Here is a 22645-nt window from a genome sequence, read left to right on the forward strand (position 1 = left end):
CCGTCCATCCAGCCGTTTGGTTTACCAGAGACTCTGTTTTTGACTACCTGAGTGAGTACACCAGTGCCATCCGGCACAGCGCTGCACCGTAACGCTGCCTCCCCGCATCGGCACCTGCACCTATCCCCTCCTCCCTACTACCCAACCGGGGCCCCGGGACCAACAGCCCCTACCCACGGAGGGGTCAACACCTTAAGCTGCTCTCCGCCATCGCTCCTGGGATCCCCCGTCACCAGCAGCGGTGGTGCCCACGATCACCACAACCCGTGGGTGGCGTCACAACCGACATCCCTCCACCAAAGCTCCCCTTTTCACTCGTGGGCGAGGAGGCGCTGCTCGAGCCCCCGGGTCCGGCTCCGTGCTCGAGCCACCGAGGAGCAGAAGCACCGGACCCAAGCGGCAGCGATTCCCAAGGCAAGCGGCGTTCCCGACCCCTCTGCCCGCGACAAATACACAGCCCCATGTTGCAAGACTCTACACAATTTCTGGAAGCTGAAAACATCCCATCTCTTGCATGGCCAGCATACTCACCTGACATGTCACACATTGAGCATATTTAACATGCTCTTGATTGGTGTATATGACAGTGTGTTCAAGTTCCTGCCAATATCCAGCAACTTCACACAGCCAGTGAAGAGGAGTGGTCCAACAATCCACAGTCTACAATCTTATCAACTCTATGTGAAGGAGATGTGTTGCACTACGTGAGGCAAATGGTAGTCACACCAGATACGGACTGTTTTTTTTACCACCTCTAATACTGAAAACTGCACATTTTGGAGTAGCCTTTTAGGGTATGTTCACACGCTGCATCCTTTTTTTACCGTAAAGATGCAGCATTATTTTCCCAAAAATGCACCAAAAACGCACCATGGCAAAAACACATCAAAAAACGTAATGCGTTTTTCACGCATTTTTACCGTGTTTTGCCCAGTGCGTTTTTTAAGTCAAATCTATTGACCGAAGGGCTCAAAAACGCTGGAAAAATGCAAAAAGAATTGACATGCTGCATCTTCAAAAATGCAGCCAAAAAAAGATGCCCAGTGTGAACAGCAAAATCAAAATCGCATAGACTTTGCTGGGGGAAGGAAATGCATGCATTTAGGTGCATCTTTAAGACCTCAAAAACACACCAAAAACGCAGTAAAAGATGCCCTGTGTGAACATAGCCTTATCGTGGCCAACCTAAGGTACACCTGTGGAGTAATCATGCTGTGTAATCAGAATCTTCATATGCCACACCTGTTTGGTGGATGGATCTCAGCAAAGGAGAGTGCTCATTAACACAGATTTAGACAAATTTGTGAACAATTTCTGAGAAAAAGGGCTTTTGAAAAATGGGAGTAAAAACAAAAGTGCAAGAGAGAAAAGCAGTCCAGCTCACCACACTGCCTTGCTGGTATGATCCAATCCTGCGCACGGAAGTGCTTTGGCCACCAATCAATGTAGAAAAGAAGAAAGGTTTCCAGCACCAGGGAGGAAAATTAAAAGTCCATTTTATTGAAGAATTATATCAAATATTAAAAATCCAGCAAGTAAGGCATGAGTGTCGGATAGCCAGCAGAACGCGTTTCGACGTTGTGTCTTAATCATGTTCTGATAATACCTGCGTTCAGCTTCCTTTTGTTAGTTCCCCCTACTTCCTATAATCAGATACACATGTGTTCGTTACCCAAGATAACTCCCATGCCATTGGCTGTGGGATATCTGGTAGGGTGGAAGTAATTAAAGGAAAAGCTGAAGTGGGAAAATATAAAATAAAACATACAATAACACATATGTTAAAAATAGAGACATAGATAATTCTCTATAATTGGTAGTGGATAAATAGGTTATAGATATACTCAATATTTACAAGTGTAGGGCATATATTACATTACCAACAACATATAAAGAATATTTCAAAAATATATATTTATAGTCTAGATCGGTATTATAATCCGATAAATACAAAGAAACAAATTTGTAAAAAATCAAGAATATGTCCCTGTGAAGATCTCCAAAAATATAAATCTGAGACAAGACACGAATAAAGTGTATTTAGCCCAGTTTATGTGGATTAAATTATGCTATGCAGAGTTCAGGCGCAGTTGCGATGTACGAGTAGCGCATTATATAAACTAGGATGTAATAAGCAGAAACATATCACAGGCAGAGCTATGGGGGGGATATATTAATATTAAAATTGAAAAACAACCCCTTTTACACATATTGTCTGATTTTACCTGAAGTGAAAGGGGCAAATAGATATATGTCCAAGTTATAGGGCTAATAATGTAAGATTAGATCCTGACGGTTGTTTAAGCCATTCGGATGTCCAGTGCCCAGGGTGAAGATCCAGAAGGTCTCTCAGTTTATGAGCTTCCTTCTGTGATCCCCACCCCGGGTTGGTCTGTGAACTTGTTTGATGCCCATAAATTGGAAACCGCTGACATCCCCCTTATGGACTAATGCAAAATGTTTCGATATTGCAGAAATTTGCGACCGCATTCTGTTTTGTCACATCTGAGAGATGCCTCCTGATCCTAACTTTTAATGGTTCGGTGGTGCAACCAGTGTATTGAACATTGCAAATTTTACATGTAATCAGATATACAATATAGGTTGCGTTACAGTTGATTAAAGAACCTATAGTAAATATTTTTTGATTGACAGTAGAATGGAAATGTTTTCCTTTTTGAACAAAATTACATGTTTTACATCTGGTTGCACCACATTTATAAAAGCCCTTGATGATAATCCAGGAGGATTTCTCAGTATGTCCACAATCACTATTAAAAAGGCTTGGGGAAAGGATGCTATTAAGAGTCGGAGCCCGTTTAGCGACACATTTGATTTTACCCTGTGTAAGTTGTTTCAATGTTGTGTCCTCATTTAGAATCGATAGATATTTTTTTACTATATGGGTGATGGCAGTATATTGGTTACTGTAGTTAGTGGAAAAAATTATATTGTTATCCATATTCCTCTTTTTATGTGAAGATTTATTATAATACAGTAGATCTTGTCTGCTAATTTCCCCCACAATTTTCCTAGCTCTATTTAAAACCCAGTGGGGATACCCTCTGTTAGAAAGACTATCGCAGACCTGGTTTTCTTCCTTAACATAATCACTTGGTTGTGAACAATTGCGTTTTGTTCGAATAAGTTCCCCTACCGGGATATTATTTTTGGTGGGCAAACTGTGGAAGGAATCTGCTGTTAAAATGGAATTGGTGGCTGTGGGTTTGCGGTATGGAGTAATTGTAACCAGATCCAAATTATTGATAGATAAAGTAATATCCAAAAAGTTCATAATATTTGGATGGTTATAATATGTAAATTTTAGGTTGAATTCATTATTATTCATGTATCGAACAAAACTATGTATAGCATCTACTGGGCCAGACCAAATCATAAGCAAATCATCCAGATATCTGTCATACCATGGCAGATATCTGGAGAACGGGTTATTGTCAGCAAAGAGGAAATCTTCCTCCCACCTCGCCATTACAATATTTGCCAGCGAGGGGGAGAAGCAAGCCCCCATGCTGACTCCTCTGCACTGTAGGAAGAAAATTTTATCAAAGGAAAAATCATTATGTTTGAGTAAAAAATCAATTGATGAGATCAAAAAATCTTGCAGACAAATGTCATAATTACTGAATCTGTCCAGGTGTTGGAAAAGGCAACGTAGTGCCACATTGTGGGGTATAGATGGGTACAAGGATACCACATCGCAGGAAAGCCAGGAAAAATGTGGTTCCCATCTATAACTGTCAAAGGCTTTTACAACCTCTTTAGTATCCCTGATATAACCTGGTATATCAGGGTTCAGACAGATCAGGTATATCAGGTATCTCGTACATCGCAACTGCGCCTGAACTCTGCATAGCATAATTTAATCCACATAAACTGGACTATATACACTTTATTCGTGTCTTGTCTCAGATTTATATTTTTGGAGATCTCCACAGGGACATATTCTTGTATTTTACAAGTTTTTTTCTTTGTATTTATCGGATTATAGTACCGATCTAGACTATAAATATATAATTTTGAAATATGCTTTATATGTTGTTGGTAATGTAATATATGCCCTACACTTGTAAATATTGAGTATATCTATAACCTATTTATCCACTACCAATTATAGAGAATTATCTATGTCTCTATTTTTAACATATGTGTTATTGTATGTTTTATTTTATATCTTCCCACTTCAGCTTTTCCTTTAATTACTTCCACCCTACCAGATATCCCACAGCCAATGACATGGGAGTTATCTTGGGTAACAAACACATGTGTATCTGATTATAGGAAGTAGGGGGAACTAACAGAAGGAAGCTGAACGCAGGTATTATCAGAACATGATTAAGACACAACGTCGAAACGCGTTGTTCTGCTGGCTATCAGACACTCATGCCTTACTTGCTGGATTTTTAATATTTGATATAATTCTTCAATAAAATGGACTTTTAATTTTCCTCCCAGGCGCTGGAAACCTTTCTTCTTTTCTAAAAACAAAAGTGTTGCATTTCTATTTTTGTTCAGTGTAAATATAAGACACTTGATCAATATTACCACCACACAGTGACCATATGGTGGGGTTGACAGTGCCACCATTGGTAATGCTCTATTGTTACCTTCTCAGTCTTTCCATCTGGCCCATACAGGTATGATGACTTCTTCCAACAACAACTGGTCTGCAAAATAAGCAATGCAAACAATTGACTTCTCACATTTCCATCTCTATCCTTACTTATTACCAACCTACACAAACTGCCCATCCATTTGCCCACAAACTGCATCTCCACCACACAGCAGTACCTTCAAATACTGTAAATCAGAAAAAATGTTGTCAATAGTATAATGACCGCACATAAATAGTGGCAACACCCCCTATGAAAACAATCAGGCACTGCTCCAAAAGTAGTAGAGCTAAACAGTTTTCCTCCCCTTATTCTTAGAGCCATGACTTTTATGTATCCATCCGCATAGCCATATGAGAACTTGTTTTTTGTGGGACGAGATGACGATTTGAATGACAATGTTCATTTTACCACATGGTGTACTGGAAAACAGGAAAAAAAATTCTAAGTGCAGTGAAATTGTGAAAAAAAAAGCAATTTAGGCAGTTTGTTTGGGAGGGTGATTGTTTTTACTCCACAATTTGTGGTAAAAATTAACTGGCATCAATGATTATCCACGTCAGTGGCATTACAGTAATACCAAACTTGATCAATTTTTGATTATTTTAGTGGTGAAAAAATCTAAACTTTATGATACAAAAATGTTTTTGTTTGTGCTTCCATTTTAAGAGACCTGTTATGTTTTCATTTCTTAGTCAATGGAGCTGTGTGAGAGCTTTTTTTGCAGGGTGCGCCCATTTTGAACTCAATGCATTTTTTTGAGACCTTGCAACCAACCAACCTGCAATTTTAGCGTTTTAAATTTTTTTCGGTTTATGTTTTTTTTCTAATTCATTTTATATTTTGATAGATTAGACTTTCATGGTTGCAATGGTACCCCATTATTTTTATACGTTTTTCATATCTTTATTTTTCATGCGTGAAAAGGTGGGTGATTCAAATTTTTATTTTTTTTTAAACTTTTTTTTTTTAACCATTTAAGTGTATTTGTTATTCACCTTAGAACAACTGAACCTACAATATAGACTGATCACTTGTGCTATATGTGGAGACCCGGGGGTGAGTCTGTGCTCTCATCCGCTGGCCTGGCCGCCTTTAGAAAGACAGCGTGGCCCAGGGCTCAGCCCAACTAAACGCCAACCTCCTTAACCGTGGAACACTACTCAGACAACACAGGGTGAGGGAATCACAATATTAAGACTTTAGTGGATCCCCAAACAAGTAACGGCACATAGCACATAACCAGCAAAACACACAAATGTAACAGGCAACAGAGTCTCACCCTTCCGCTGGCTCACAAGGGATTAGAATCTCCGTGCCTCAGAGCTTCCAGGGTTACTTACTCCAATCCAGCAGCACCCTGCTTCGTAGCTGCAGGTAATCGCGTCCTCCCATCAGCTGTTCTGCACTCCTGTTGTGACCAAGCGCGCTCACGCGGTCACAACGGGAACTGAAGAAGCGAGGGCGCATGCGCCGCCCTCTCCTGCAAAATACTAAGTACTGCGGGCTTCAGAAACATGGCGCCAGAGATAAGCGCTATGCGCAGGTGCCAACTCCGGCATCATGTTTCTGAAGAGAGAAATTTACAAACAACCAGAGAGAGGGAGGAACAGGCGGCGTGGGGGCAGGGATACAAGTGCATAACCCGCCCAGACATTAGGAGAGAGGTGCACACGTCAATCAAAAAGTGCACGAATTTTCAAACTTTATAAAGTTGAATTTCACTGCCTAAACACACGAGCTGCCCCCTGATGGTATGTAAACACTGTGCCTGATAGTGCCAGTACTGCATTGGCTGAACCTTATACATGAAAATCCTGATGTTTGGTTCCCTTTAAATGATCAATATTTCAGCAACTTTATTTTCATAACCTAAACCAAATTTGGGAGGGTTTCAGCTTTCAAAAGAATAATTATAAAATCAATGGATGAATTTAAAGTCAGGTTACAAGCTTTTATTTACATAACATGGATAAGTGACAAAACTTCTGTCAGGGAGTGTAGTACACCTCTTTGTACCCCACAAAGGAAGAATGTCCACCATTTTTTATCTTTCTAAGTAAGACTTTGTGCCTTATAGTGATAATACTTCATAGGAAATAATTATGTCCCATGTGTGCCAACTTATAAAGCAGTAATGGACTGAATGCTCACTTATAAAAAAAAAAAAAAGTCCCATGGTTGAAAAGTTAAATGACAATACACAATATAGTTGAATTCTGGTGGACACCATCAAGTTTGAAGAAACTTACAGACTCTGTATAAGACATGCTTGTACTTAAATAAGAAAGCAAGAATATGCTGCATTGGATGTATAACTTTTATTTTTCTTTGCAGGCTACTTTATGCCTGCTTTATTATAGCAATGGCAATAATGCGTTTGCTAAACAATGAAGTGGAGACAATCGTGATGTCACTATCGCTAATAAGTGGTTGGTGCAATGTGATCTATTTCGCTCGTGGATTTCAACTGCTTGGTCCTTTGTGTATAATGATTCAGAAGGTAAAAAGACATTCATTGGCCTCAGTGGCCACTTATCCTTACTGGCATCAAGACTAAGCACTCATTAAGATAAGCGTTCAATTTATATTCCAAAATCAGTGATTTCCAATATTTTTTCTCCATTACGGAATCCATTAAGGTTCTCTACTCTTCCAGGAAACCAATAACTCAGGACAGTGCTTGTTGAGGATGCACGTTAAGCTATAATTCTAGACTTGCCCTTTATAATAGCTTTCTTCTGCTTTCTTTTGAGGAAACCATGAGCAGTTGTTTTTGAACATCAGTTCATCTTAGGGTAGTTTCTCTGCAATGAGATTGTGTGTATTGTCTAAGTACTAAGCTAATTTCATGTCACAGGGCTTGAATTAAACTCCTAATTCCCTGAGATTTTTTACCTTAAAAAGGGAACTGGTCATGTTAATTTTTTATATTAAACCGCCCCTAATGTGTTTTAGATGATGTAATGTGAATCACTAGCATGGTTTAAGAAAATATTCCATGAATTTATCTTAAAAAAAGTATTTTTATGCTTAGGTGAATGCAGTACATACTTTAGGTTTCAGTCAGCGCTTTTAGTGGGTTCAGTCACTGTCACTCAAGTTCTAGCATGATTTTTTTTTAACTTTGTCACACCTCGCTACCACTTCTCCTTTGCTGAGCTCGCCCATTACGGTCACATAGTTATAGCACCCCCACAGGTCCTTCACCACCACAGTCCTTCACCACTACTTCTCCTCTGCTTAGCTCCGAGGCTCAGCATTGAAGAAGTGGAGCTGACGGACCTGTGGTGATGTTGTGACCAAGTGACCATAATGGGCAAAGCTCAGCAGAGAAGTGGTGGTGAAGGACCTGTGGTGTAATCAATTACAATATGGGGGGGCGTGACTAAGTTAAATAAAGAATCATGCCTGAATTTGAGTGACAGTGACTGAACCAAGCAAAAGTGCCGTCTTTTTGACTGAAACCTAAAAGGCTGCATTTACCCGTCTTTTTTTTTTTTAAGATAAATACCTGCATAATTTAAAACACATAAAGGGTGCGGTTTAATACATATAAAAAAAGAACATGACAGGTTCCCCTTAAATAATCAGAAACTTAAAAGGAGTTTTCCCAGGTTCCCGAGATATCCTAACAGTGAAACATACTCTCAGGCTAAAATCACCTACCTCTCCAGCACTGCTATTCTGGTCTCCTGCAGAACAGTCACTTGGTTGCAGCAATGATGTACTAGTGTGACCGCTGCAGTCAACCATTTGTTTCAGTGGTGTATCACATTTGAGGCCAGTAATTGGATGTAATTCTCACGTGGTAAACAGCACATCAACACTGCAGCCAAATAAACAGTCAATGTTGTGGAGGCACGAAGAACAATAGCTACAACTTTCAATACACTCTGCACAAATAGTACAGATACTTTATTTATTGTTTTTATATATATATATATATATATATATATATGCATACACACACACACTGTATGTATATATATATATGTATATATATATATTATATATATTATATATATATTATATATACTAGCTCTAGTACCCGGGCGTTGCCCGGGATACTAACTGTCTCTCTCCCAGTCTCTGTCTGTGTGTCGCTGTCTGTCTCACAGTTTCTTTCTCTCTGTCTGTATTTGCATCAGTCTGTCTCAATCTCTGTATCTGTCTGTCTCTCTCTCTCTCTGTCTCTTTGCCAGTGTGTCTCTTCGTCCGGCTGTCTTTTTGTCCGGCTGTCTCTTTCCCGGTCTGCCTCTTTCCCGGTCTGCCTCTTTCCCGCGCTGTCTCTTTCCCAGTCTGTCTCTGTCTTTCTCTATCCGTCTCACCACCGACATCTTTTTACCTCACACATAAGCTTCGTATACTAACAGTTTATTTTGTTCCTATAGCAACTACTGACAGTTGCTATTTATAGCCTGGAGCTCCCAGCTCCATTCAGTTTAATAGCTGCAGGATTTTTGTAGAGTAACTGGAAAGGACGGGGTTAAATTTTCCCGCCCAAACATAGTCTATGACGTTCCCTGAGTCACATGGAGTGTGTGCAAAATTCCGTGATTGTACATGCAACGGTGCGGATTCCTTTAGCGGACATACACACACACACACACACACACACACACACACACACACACACACACACTGAGCTTTACAGTGCTGGCCAAAAGTATTGGCACCCCTGCAATTCCGTCAGATAATACTCAGTTTCTTCTTGAAAATGATTGCAATCACAAATTATTTGGTAATATTATCTTCATTTAATTTGTCTTCAATGAAAAAAAATAAAAAAAATTGTCATAGAGCCAAATTGGATATAATTCCACACCAAACATAAAAAAGGGGGTGGACAAAAGTATTGGCACTGTTTGAAAAGTCATGTGATGCTTCTCTAATTTGTGTAATTAACAGCACCTGTAACTTACCTGTGGCACCTAACAGGTGTTGGCAATAACTAAATCACACTTGCAGCCAGTTGACATGAATTAAAGTTGACTCAACCTCTGTCTTGTGTCCTTGTGTGTACCACATTGAGCATGAAGAAAAGAAAGAAGACCAAAGAACTGTCTGTGAACTTGAGAATCCAAATTGTGAGGAAGCATGAGCAATCTCAAGCCTACAAGTCCATCTCCAAAGACCTGAAAGTTCCTGTGTCTACGGTGCGCAGTGTCATCAAGAAGTTTAAAGCCCATGGCACTGTGGCTAACTTCCCTAGAAGTGGAAGGAAAAGAAAAATTGTTGAGAGAAATTTCAACGCAAGATTGTGCAAGATTGTTGGATAAAGAACCTCGACTAACATCCAAAACAAGTTCAAGCTGCCCTGCAGTCCGAGGGTACAACAGTGTCAACCTGTACTATCCGTCGGCGTCTGAATGAAAAAGGACTGTATGGTAGGATACCCAGGAAGACCCCACTTCTTACCCCGAGACATAAAAAAGCCAGGCTTGAGTTTGCCAAAACTTACCTGAGAAAGCCTAAAACGTTTTGGAAGAATGTTCTCTGGTCAGATGAGACAAAAGTAGAGCTTTTAGGGAAAAGCCATCAACATAGAGTTTACAGGAAAAAAAAGGCATTTAAAGAAAAGAACACGGTCCCTACAGTAAAATATGGCGGAGGTTCCCTGATGTTTTGGGGTTGTTTTGCTGCCTCTGGCACTGGACTGCTTGACTGTGTGCATGGCGTTATGAAGTCTGAAGACTACCAATACATTTTGCAGCATAATGTAGGGCCCAGTGTTTGAAAGCTGTGTCTTCCTCAGAGGTCATGGGTCTTCCAGCAGGACAATGACCCAAAACACACTTGAAAAAGCACTAGAAAATGGTTTGATAGAAAGCACTGGAGACTACTAAAGTGGCCAGCAATGAGTCCAGTCCTGAATCCCATAGAACACCTGTGGAGAGATCTCACAATGGCAGTTTGGAGAAGGCACCCTTCAAATCTCAGGGACCTGGAGCAGTTTGCCAAAGAAGAATGGTCTAATATTCCAGCAGAGCATTGTAAGAAACTCATTGATGGTTACCGGAACCAGTTGTTCGCAGTTATTTTGGCTAAAGGTTGTGCAACCAAATATTAGGCTAAGGGTGCCAATACTTTTGTCTGGCCCATTTTTGGAGTTTTGTGTAAAATTATCAATGATTTGATTTTTGTTTCATTCTCTTTTGTGTTTTTTCATTGCAAGCAAAATAAATGAAGATAATAATACCAAAGAATTTGTGATTGCAATCATTTTCAAGAAGAAACTGAGTATTATCTGACAGAATTGCAGGGGTGCCAATACTTTTGGCCAGCACTGTAAATATATTAGATTATATATTAGATTTTATATTTTTATTATATGTACCGCCCCAGCAGCCGGGCTGCTGCTCGGATCCGGATCCACGGTGGCTTGAGGGGTCTCCGGACCCGGAAGGGGTCGTGCGGACACTCGAAATAAAAGGGGGTATTTACAGGGGATTTTTTGGTTAGAGTTCATGACGCAACCCACGGTGTGTGGTAAAGTGGGATACCACCGCTGCTGTTGGGAGCGCCTCTTGGCGATGGAATGGCATCCAGGTGTCTAACCCCTCCGTGGGTAGGGGAAAGTGCCCCGGGGCTTGGTGATGGTGAGCGGGGAGCACCGTTGTCATGGAAAGTGTCACCGCGTACTCACTCAGTCCAATAACGCTGACACCGACAACTGGTAAACCGGAATTCTTAGCACCGCTGTAGCAGGGAGGGAGCACAATGGGATCCAGTGCCCGATGTTGTTGCTTGTTAGCCTGTGACTTTTTCCTTGGCACTTTCTTTACTTCTTGGCCACTGTAGTATAGAACTAGTCGGGTCCCGCTCACCCGTATGGCTAACGAAGTGAGCTTGCTCTCAGGGTTCACGCTTGGGATTTTCTGGACTGTGCATTGGGAAAGTCCTACCCCCCTCGTTGCGATATTACCCCAATTTTGGAGCGGGTGGAGGACAAATCATGAAGTCTTCGCCCTCATTGGGTAAATTACCAGGACGCTTGAAGCTACTTCCCGGTCTAGGGTCCACGTACCCCGCCAGGCCCTGGCCCCTGCCCGGAGATGGCTCAAGGCCGCCGGCTGCCATGCTCGGCAGTTCCGTGCCCCTTGACACGATCCCCTGCGACCGGGGTTCCAGCTCCTACCAGGCCCAGACCAACGTCTGCCACCTAGTAACTGAGGAGCCCAGCTCCTAACCTCCTTTAACTAACTTGTGACCTCTCCTCACGAGAGTCACCACACAACTGACTACTCCTGACACTCCTGACCCTCCCTAACCAACCCCCCAAGTGAGCGGCCCTATTCCCTTCAGGCTACCCATTGGTGTGTCTGGTGGTTGTGGTGCAGACTGTTTATAGGATTTTTGATTGGCTTCTTCTTAGCAACACCAAAGGCCAGGGACCCGTAACCAAGGAGGAGATGGACACCATGCAGAAGGGCAGATTGCACAAAGTCCTGTGACGACCTGATAGGCCAGGGCGTCACACTCCCCATTGGTTAAACGTAGCTCATCCCCAAACTACAGGACACCAGAGGTTTATTTATTTATTTTTTTTAACTGTAGAAAAAGTAAAAAAAGGGTTAACTTTTTTTCGTTTGAAATTTTTATCCCTCGCAGGGCAGGCACTTTTCTTAAACATTACTTAATTTTAAAGAGTTCATCGCCCAACGATGGGACGCTACCGTTTTTTGTGGTAACGGAGGCTCAACCTGCTCTGTTGCAGCCCCTTCCTGCGACAGTCCAGTCCCAATGTCCCGGATCCCAATAACCCGCCACCCAAACAACCTGACCCCCTGGAAACCTATCCGTGGGTCCGTTACCAAGGTAAGGTCCCGGGCATGGTCTTAGACGATTTTGGTTGGCACAGGAGGTGCAACTACATACAATATATAAGTTTGTGTTGGTCACGCCCGTCCTATGACCATGGTCCATATTTACTTATAGATATAAAAGCAACGGAGTTCATGTACCAGGTGTATACTCTGTAAAGGAATCTGGTTGTTAATCAGGTAACTTCTTTGTTCATTTGCAATTGGTTACTCAAGCATTTATTTGCTAACATTTCTACATGAAAAAACAAACTGTGGAAAATAATAACCGAAAACACCGATACCTAACAGTTCTATGGCATCGTAAAACTACTGGCATTATAACATTTTTCAACACTGGTACCGCTCACTGGGAGGCTGGTAGTTGACTGCGGCAGCTGGCATAATTTGCTCATTCACCATAGCGAGCCATTTCACATCAAGGGCATACCAGCCCTGCTCACTCTAGTGCGGTGTATAAGTGACCACCTCCCCTCGCTACAGATTTCGGCCCGGGTGATCCTTTGGGAGATGCTGCTCGATATCCCTGCGAGCTATGAAGACTTCATCGGGGAGACTTGCTTCCCAGAGGAAACCCCACCCCTTCTTAGGGTCAAAGCGTCGTACGAGGCCCCTTCTCTGTGGCCCTCGCACGCAGAACGTGGCCTTCCTTAAATTCTTCTCTCTTTTTGTACGGGCAACAATCTCCCACTGCTGTTGGTCTGGAGTTGTCACTGCTGGTGTCAGTTGTCGCTGGTGTCATTCCCAGCAGGGGGCATCAGCGTCCGGCCTCAGCTACCTAACTGGCTCTGGCTTGATGTGGAATCCTTCGGCCACAAAAGCCTTCGGGATGCCGTTAGGGTGGCAGAACGAGCAGGTCTCCAGGCTCTGCTTTCGCAGCTGTAGGGAAAGAGACCGACTGCTCCACAGCCGGGGTTGCAGGGTCCGGGTGCTCCGCCTCAGAGGACAGGCCCAGTGATACGGCCAGGTCTGGTCTAGCTGGGGTCTGGACGACCACTGTCATGACCAGGATGATGGTTGAGACCGGGGTTTCTGTAGCTGGAGACTCATACACTAGCACTGTGAGTTCCACTGCCAGAATTGGTGTGGGCAGCTCGGCGTCAGCCGAGGACGGGGTAGGTGATGGTGGAATGCTTGCTGCGAGCGGGGGCGGTCCGGATCCCTCAGCCACAGTGGCCGGATTAGGGTAATCGACAGGGACTGGGTAACCGCTAACCCTCTAATCTCGTGGGACTTCCATCTCACGGGCTCGTACTGCCATCGCCAAGCTCCTCATCTCTTCCCTCCAGTGTTTAGTATGAAGAGGAACTGCATCCGCATTATCCTGCACAGTTGTTCCATCTTTTCCTCTATCCAAGTCACGGTCCCAGGAACAGCACGTTCCGGTGACCAGCTCTGCTCGCCTTCTTGCCTCTGCGTTGTCCAGGAACGTTATCGCAGAGTCCCGTCGTCCCTGCTTAATTTCCGCTGCTGTTACATTCTGGCACGCCCCCTCGGTTTTCACTCATCACTCTTTCGCGCGCTGTGGTCCTCTGGGGACTTTCAGTTCCGGCCTCACAAGTAAGACGAAGGGCGGGGCTTAGACTTCGCGTGCTTTCTCGGGGAAGACGGCGTTTTGGCGAGAAAAGATGGCGGAATCAGCGGGAAGAGGAATTTTGACTTGCAGTTTTCGGTTTCAAGGCGCACGTCACCCAGGTGAGTCCTGCTCATATCCTGTTCGTGACGCCAGAAGTTTCGAGGTGTACCGCCTCGCTCTGTGTATTGGGAAAGTCCTGTCCCCCTCGTTGCATTAGTACTCCAATTTTGGAGCGGGTTGAGGACAAATCATGAAGTCTTCGCTTTCATCGGGTAAATTACCAGGACGCTGGAAGCTACTTACTGGCCTAGGGTCCACGTACCCCACCATGCCCTGGCCCCTGCCCGGAGATGGCTCAAGGCCGCCGGCTGCCCTGCTCGGCAGTTCCGTGCCCCTTGACACAATCCCCTGCGACCAGTGTTCCAGCTCCTACCATGCCCAGACCAACGTCTGCCACCTAGTAACTGAGGAGCCCAGCTCCTAACCTCCTCCAACTAACTTGTGACCTCTCCTCATGAGAGTTACCACACAACTGAGTACTCCTGACACTCTAACCAACCCCCCAAGTGGGCGGCCCTATTCCCTTCAGGTTACCCATTGGTGTGTCTGGTGGGTGTGGTGCAGATTGTTTCTAGGATTTTTGAACAGCCTTTGGTGTTGCTAAAACAAGCCAGGGACCCGTAACCAAGGAAGGAGGAGATGGACACCATGCAGAAGGGCAGATTGCAATGTCCTGTGACGACCTGATAGGCCAGGGTGTCATTATATATATATATATATATATATATATATATATATATATATATATATATATATATATATATATATATATATATATATATATATATATATATATATATATATATATATACACACACACACACACACACACACACACACACACACACATATACATATTATATATATATAATATATAACACACTGCAATATGTCTCATCAGAAAAAGCTACCATTAAGTCCATTGTGCTGTACATGAGAAGGTGGGACATGCAGATCACAAATATAAATAGTAATCAAACGGATAGTGAGAGACTTGTACAGAAGGGAGAGATCCCTGCCCTTGCGGGCTTACATTCTGAGGGTAATGGGGAAGGAGACAGAAGGTGTGTGTATGGTTGATTCAGCAGTTTTGGTAGTGGTGAAGCAGCAGTGGGATAATTGCAGACTGTAAGCTTTTCTGAAGAGATGTGTTTTCAAGTTCCAAATGTAGTAGATAGTAGGATGTGTTGGGGCACAGAATTTCAGAGGATGGGGAGATACTCTGAGAAATCTTACCGGACAGTTCTTCCTCTCCGCCATTAACTTGTCATACACTTAGATTTTAGCTGGGTTTTTTCAATCTTATTTAGACAAGAAAGATTGCAATATCATACATGTAAAGCTATGTTCACACAGGGCTTTTTTGGTTAGTTTTTTTCCTGACCAAAACCTGATCTTGTGGCAGGAAATCTCCTTTGAGTCATCTGCAATTTTGGTGTGTTATTCAGTGGCGTTTTTGGTGCGTTTTGTTTACAAAATGGGTTGAATCAATGAAAAAACGTTGCAAAAATGCTGTAAAGTATTGACATGCTGATTCTTTGAAATCTGCTGCAAAAACGCAGGTATTTGACAAAAGTCAGGAAAAAATCTGCAGGTGTTTGTGTGTGCGCATTAGATTTCAGAAATCTCATAGACTTGGCTGGTACTGGAAAAAGCTGATTTTTATTAGCATGGATGAGCATAAAACCAAGGCAAACCTGCAGCTAAAAAACTTAACAAAAAAGCCCTGTGTGAACATATCCTAATACAGCCCAATATTCTCTATGAAGAAAGGAGGGAGAAGGTAAAGTAGAGGAGCAGGGAAAGGAAACAGGCTGAGGGAGAAATAGAAGGATCAAGATGAACTTTCTAACCAGTCATTTACCTTCACTCCAGAACCTATTTCTGTCCAGACATCTCACCATGGCTGTATAAGGAGACCATGTTGTTGCAGCTTATCTTTGAATGCTAAAAAATGAACGAAAAGCGGAAATTCTCTTTGTGCTGTGTGATGTATGGGACAGATTACTAAAGCTAGTCTCTTGCTCTAGCTCACAGTGTACAGTGCTGGCCAAAAGTATTGGCACCCCTGCAATTCTGTCAGATAATACTCAGTTTCTTCTTGAAAATGATTGCAATCACAAATTCTTTGGTATTATTATCTTCATTTATTTTGCTTGCAATGAAAAAACACAAAAGAGAATGAAACAAAAATCAAATCATTGATAATTTTACACAAAACTCCAAAAATGGGCCAGACAAAAGTATTGGCACCCTTAGCCTAATATTTGGTTGCACAACCTTTAGCCAAAATAACTGCGAACAACTGGTTCCGGTAACCATCAATGAGTTTCTTACAATGCTCTGCTGGAATATTAGACCATTCTTCTTTGGCAAACTGCTCCAGGTCCCTGAGATTTGAAGGGTGCTGTTACGGGGGGCTGTCTGATAATAACCGAAAGGAGTATCAGACAGTCAGGGTCCACCGTGCAAAGACTTTGCTGCAGACTATGGCAGAGTGCAATACCTCTGTTAACTCACAGAAGGATATAATAAGAAAGTAAAGCAATTCCTCCCTTACTTGGAGGGTGTGTGGAATGATCTCTGTTAATAATCACAGAGACAAAGGCAATGTGTGCGAAATGGCACCTACCTAGGTCCGCTCTTCTAGTGGTGCAAAAGAGACGAACAGCAGCGTAAGCCGCACAAAGCTCCTACCTGCGTTCGCTCCACTAGTGTGCGAGGACACGAACCACTAGATATGGCACCTGCCTAGGTCCGCTCTTCTAGTGGTGCAAAAGAGACGAACAGCAGCGTAAGCCGCACAAAGCTCCTACCTCTGTTCGCTCCCCTAGTGTGCGAGGATACGAACAACTGCCAGACGCAGTATAAGGAACGTTACCCTAGCGGCAACGTCCACCTACGAGTATAATCACAAGGCCCAGCCAGACCATGTGCCTCAGGCACCTGCCTATGTCCGCTCCCCTAAGAGGTAAGGATACGGACAGCAGCCGAAGCTGTAAGGTATAAGAACGCTACCCTGCCGGTAGCGCTCACCTAGCATAGACAGAGGAATGCCTAGAGGAACGCGCACAGAGCGTCTACTCATATGCATGAACCAAGAGGACTGAGCACCATGCGGCGTGTGTCAGGGTCTTATATAGACTCTGTGCCTCATCCAAGATGGAGGACACCAGAGCCAATCCGCTTCCAGAACGACAGGAGTGACGTCATGCTGGCCTATCACCGAGCAAGACGTCACAAGCACATGACCAGCAACCAATCGGCATAGAAGGTGTCAGAGACATGTGACCTCGTGTCAGCGATGATGTCACCCGCACATGTGCAATGGCTCCAAGATTGGACTTAGTCTCCGGCGCTCGCACATGTGCAGTAGCAAGAAATCTGGACTTAGTCTCCAGCGCTCGCACATGTGCAGTAGCAAGAAATCTGGACTTAGTCTCCAGCGCTCGCACATGTGCAGTAGCAAGAAATCTGGACATAGTCTCCAGTGCTCGCAGCAACCGTAACAGGTGCCTTCTCCAAACTGCCATTTTGAGATCTCTCCACAGGTGTTCTATGGGATTCAGGTCTGGACTCATTGCTGGCCACTTTAGTAGTCTCCAGTGCTTTCTATCAAACCATTTTCTAGTGCTTTTTCAAGTGTGTTTTGGGTCATTGTCCTGCTGGAAGACCCATGACCTCCGAGGAAGACCCAGCTTTCTCACACTGGGCCCTACATTATGCTGCAAAATGTGTTGGTAGTCTTCAGACTTCATAATGCCATGCACACGGTCAACCAATCCAGTGCCAGAGGCAGCAAAGCAACCCCAAAACATCAGGGAACCTCCGCCATGTTTGACTGTAGGGACCGTGTTCTTTTCTTTGAATGCCTCTTTTCTTTCCTGTAAACTCTATGTTGATGGCTTTTCCTAAAAAGCTCTACTTTTGTCTCATATGACCAGAGAACATTCTTCCAAAACATTTTAGGCTTTCTCAGGTAAGTTTTGGCAAACTCCAGCCTGGCTTTTTTATGTCTCGGGGTAAGAAGTAGGGTCTTCCTGGGTATCCTACCATACAGTGCCTTTTCATTCAGACGCCGACAGATAGTACGGGTTGACACTGTTGTACCCTCGGACTGCAGGGCAGCTTGAACTTGTTTGGATGTTAGTCAAGGTTCTTTATCCACCATCCGCACAATCTTGTGTTGAAAACTCTCGTCAATTTTTCTTTTCCTTCCACATCTAAGGAGGTTAGCCACAGTGCCATGGGCTGGGGACCGCATCGCTGGGTGAGTACACAGCAGAGTGTGTGTGTTCAGTGTATACATGCATGTGCGCTATGTCTGTGTATGTGCTCGGTTTATTATCCATGTGTGTCTGCTATGTTTGTATACATATGTGTGTATATGTGCTCAATGTATACACGTGTGTGTGTGTGTGTGGCTGTAGCGAGAACCTGGAAGCCGGAACATCGAGGGAACATCGAGGACTAATCACAGTTCACAATGAACTCTGATGAACCCGTGAAGCTGTAGCGCGGGTCATCAGGATGTCATCAAAGTTCATTGGGAACTTCAATGACCTCCTGGATGTCACTGTGCTTGCAGAATACTCACCTGTCCCCGCGGTGCTGTCCTCATCGGTGCTGTACCCGGGGCTGTCCCCGCGCAGCTCCGGCTTCAAGGTCCTGAGTGCGGTGAATAATCGATGAATATAATGAGCGGCAGTCAGGAGCAGGAGGCAGCAGAGCCGGAGAACACAGGTAAATATGAAAAATCTTTTTATTTCACAGACCCGTGTTTTCTCAGATACCTGTCACACGTATGCAAACACGGATGCCACACGTGTGACCATAACCATACATGTGACTGGTACCTGATTAAAAACGGACGTCTGAAACCGGCCTAAATTAAAGATAGAGCATGCAGGGGGTAATGCTGGTGAAATTGCAGAAAATAAGTCATAGAGCAGGCTAATCTAGTGTTATTTGTCATGTACACATTCTGAAAAGTTACTTGAAAATACAGCTATTCTTTAGCTACTATAAGTAAACAAACAAAAAAGTCCAGTTCACCCCCAATATAAAGATGTGATCCTGAGACGGTGCATGGATGGAAGTCGAATCCACAGCATGTAGTTAGGTAATGAAAATCCAGCAACTGCGTCCAGTAAAATAGTCGAAGTTTTTATTTTACTGGACGCAGTTGCTGGATTTTCATTACCTACCTTTAGCTACTCAGTACACTTTCTTTTATTATTTCATCATGTTTCATTCCACAGATAAGTGTATCAAAAACAAAACACATTCTTTAAAGTTAAAATCTTATATTTGTTTAGGGCCAAGTTGTAAAAATAAAAATTTAAAGCAAAAAGTAATACAAACTGTAAAGCGGATTGGCTGTGTTCACACACTGCGTTTTTTACCTGCGTTTTTGGTGCGTTTTTGCTGCAGAAATTTCTTCAGAAATTCTTGTAACCTTTCTGCAGACATTCCCCAGCCAAACCTATGGCAAAAAAAATTAGCTGTGCGCACACTGTGTTTTTTTCCTGTGTTTTTTTCTTAAGAAAATCTACTGAAAGAATTTTCTTAAGAAAAAGAATGAGCATGTCACTTCTTTTTTGCAGCTAACTGCGTTAGTTACCATAGATAATGGCACAATAACGCAGGGAGCAACCAGCGGTAAAAACGCACCAAAAACGCGCCGAAAACCACCAAATTGCGGTAAAAACGCAGGTGCGTTTTTGGTGCGTTTTTTAACGCAGGTGAGCTAATCCTTCACTCTCAAGAAATTTTCTTAAGAAATTTCTTAAGAAAAATCCTTTTTCTAGTGTGCACATAGCCTTACTGTTATTCACGTGTTTGAAGAGGTCACTTTCTTCCAATAAAGTAGCAAAATCATGTTATACAGGTCCGTCCAGGCCAATGATCTGACTGTTCACAAATTATACCATTAAAGTTAGAATAAATTCAGCCAAATGATAATTCCAATAACATCTTTGGTAAATGTAACCTAACCTAACCTAGCTCTAAACATATCAGTGCTATTAAATAATTATGTAACCATGAAAGTTTTTCATTACTTTTGTATATTGTGTAGTAACTTAAAGCAATTTCGTTGTAGATGATCATAAATGACCTTTTACGATTCTGCGTTATCCTGTTCACGGTCCTTACTGGCTTTGCTGCAGGTATTACCTATACTTCTATAACCTACTATATTCCAATGTAAATTTAGGTGTGAAACAACTGAATTTCTTTCTATGTTCAGTGAATGTGCATGTGAGGTTGCCATTTCTCTAAAAGACATCTCAAACTTTGGCCCGCAGACTAATTTTATTTGGCCCGTGATGCAAGGCTCCCACAATTCTGTATGGAAGACTATGTGGGGCCCATTATTCTGTAAGCAGAACTATGTGGCGCCCACTATTCTGTATGGAAGACTATGTGGGGTACATTATTCTGTTTGGAGGACTATGTGGGGTACAGTATTCTGTATGAAGGACTACGTGGGGCCCATTATTCTGTATGAAGGACTATGTGGGGCCCATTATTCTGTATGGAGGGCTATGTGGGGCCCCTTATTCTGTATGGAGGGCTATGTGGGGCCCATTATTCTGTATGGAGGGCTATGTGGCGCCTATTATTCTGTATGGAGGATAATGTGAGGCTCATTATTCTGTATGGAGAACTATGTGGGGTACATTATTCTGTATGGGGGACTATGTGTGGCACATTATTCTGTATGGAGAGCTATGTGAGGTACATTATTCTGTATAAAGGGTTATAGGGGATACATGATTCTGTACGGAGGGTTATGTGGGTACAGGATTCCATATGGAGGGTTATGTTGGGCCCATTATTCTTTATGGCAGACTATATGGGGCCCATTATTCTTTATGGAGGACTATGTGGGGCCCATTATTCTGTATGAGGATGATGTGGGGCCCATTATTATGTAGAGAGGATGATGTGGGGTCTATTATGTAGGGAGGACGATGTGGGGCCCATTATTCTGTAAGGAGGACTATGTGGGGCCCATTATTCTGCATAGAGGACTATGTGGAGCCCATTATTCCTTATGGAGGACTATTTGGGGCTCATTAATCTGTACGGAGACCTATTTGGGGCATATTATTGTGTATAGAGAACTATTTTGGGCTTATTAATCTGTATGGTTGACTATGTGTGGTCCATGATTCCATGATATGGAGGACTATGCGAGGATTATGTGGGACCTGTGATTAGGTTGGCCCACGATTTTGTCCAAGTTTTTAACTTTGGCCCTCTGAGTTTGACATCTCTGCTTTAAAAATAGCTGAAATCTATTATGCCCAGGTTGAGGGTTGGCCACCGCTAATTGGCATAGCATAAAACAGGATTGCCAGCAGTCCTCTTTACATAAGTGTAATAACATTATTTTTATTTTTCTCCAGCTCTCCATGTCCACTTTCAGACCATGAATGCTACCATATTTACACACTTCAGAGACTTTCCTGTTACTCTCTCTACCGTATTCCAATTAATGATGGGTCTAAATGACTTACCAGTGCCACACAACGTTCCTATTCCAAAGATCATCCACGTTCTTTACATGGTCTACATGTTCTTTGCCTTTGTTCTACTTCTGAATCTATTAATTGCATTGATGACAGACACCCATTTTCGTGTCAGTAGTGAACGCACTACATTATGGCATGCTCAGGTAAGAGTTAAGGTGATTAAAGGGAGTTAAGAATTATAAGAATACATTTAAGTGTATGGACATCATCCTTGTTATAGCAGACATTATCAATTGATCTATAGGGGAGTCGGTCACCTCCAAAATACAAATTCAGCTACTTAAGCATTATGCCATTCAACTTGCATATCCAGCACTGTTCCGGTTTAAAAGTTCACGCTTGACAAGAGCGAGTGCTACCTAAAATTAAATGCACACTGACACCTACACTGGAGGAGCCAAGCGGTGCACACATAATGTCAAGGTGGACATTAACCCAGCAGGGGCATCCTGATCACTGGCACCTCCATGAAGCTTTTCACTTGCTACACTTACAGGTGGCGACAGGCAAGTGCTAGTGATCAGAGAACACCGGAAACCACGCTAACACCGTGTGCTCCGCTGGGCTTCTCAAGTGTCAGTGCGCACATGCAGAAACAGGGATTTAAGTTTAGTCAGCACTCCCTTTTGGCAAGCGAAGTCTGTCAATCAGTATCAGGCACAGTGCTGGTTATGCCAATGAGAAGGCATAACGATGCAAAGGCCACACAATATGTGTACTGAAGTGCCTTCATTTACATAAAAAATAAAAATTTATTTACAATCATTCCACTAAAATGTATATTACTGATAAAATTTTTATAAAAGGCTAAAAAAAGATTTAGAGAAATGGATGAGAAACTACTCGGCACATGAACAAAAGTATGTAAATCACATACTTGTGGAAGGAGGACGCTGGAGTTAGAGGGGAATCCTGAAAGTGTGCATATTGCACACGTTCACAATTTGGTCATCTGCAGTCAGTCAGTGAAAGCATAAATTTCTCATGAGCTCAGAAAACTCCTTTGACCCC

At 42.9% G+C, this 22645-nt stretch overlaps 1 protein-coding gene across 1 annotated transcript in view; it reads left to right on the forward strand.

Moving 5' to 3' along the window:
* Nucleotides 1-22645, forward strand: part of LOC142295460 (transient receptor potential cation channel subfamily V member 6-like) — a 137485-nt gene that overhangs the window by 108840 nt on the left and 6000 nt on the right. Inside the window, exons 11-13 of the mRNA XM_075338560.1 lie at nucleotides 6969-7134; nucleotides 20197-20263; nucleotides 21509-21777. Coding sequence (XP_075194675.1) covers nucleotides 6969-7134; nucleotides 20197-20263; nucleotides 21509-21777 — 502 coding nt within the window. The remainder of the gene's footprint in view (nucleotides 1-6968; nucleotides 7135-20196; nucleotides 20264-21508; nucleotides 21778-22645) is intronic.

The sequence above is a fragment of the Anomaloglossus baeobatrachus genome, chromosome 3 (assembly GCF_048569485.1).
Source record: "Anomaloglossus baeobatrachus isolate aAnoBae1 chromosome 3, aAnoBae1.hap1, whole genome shotgun sequence".
Taxonomy (NCBI): Eukaryota; Metazoa; Chordata; class Amphibia; order Anura; family Aromobatidae; genus Anomaloglossus; species Anomaloglossus baeobatrachus.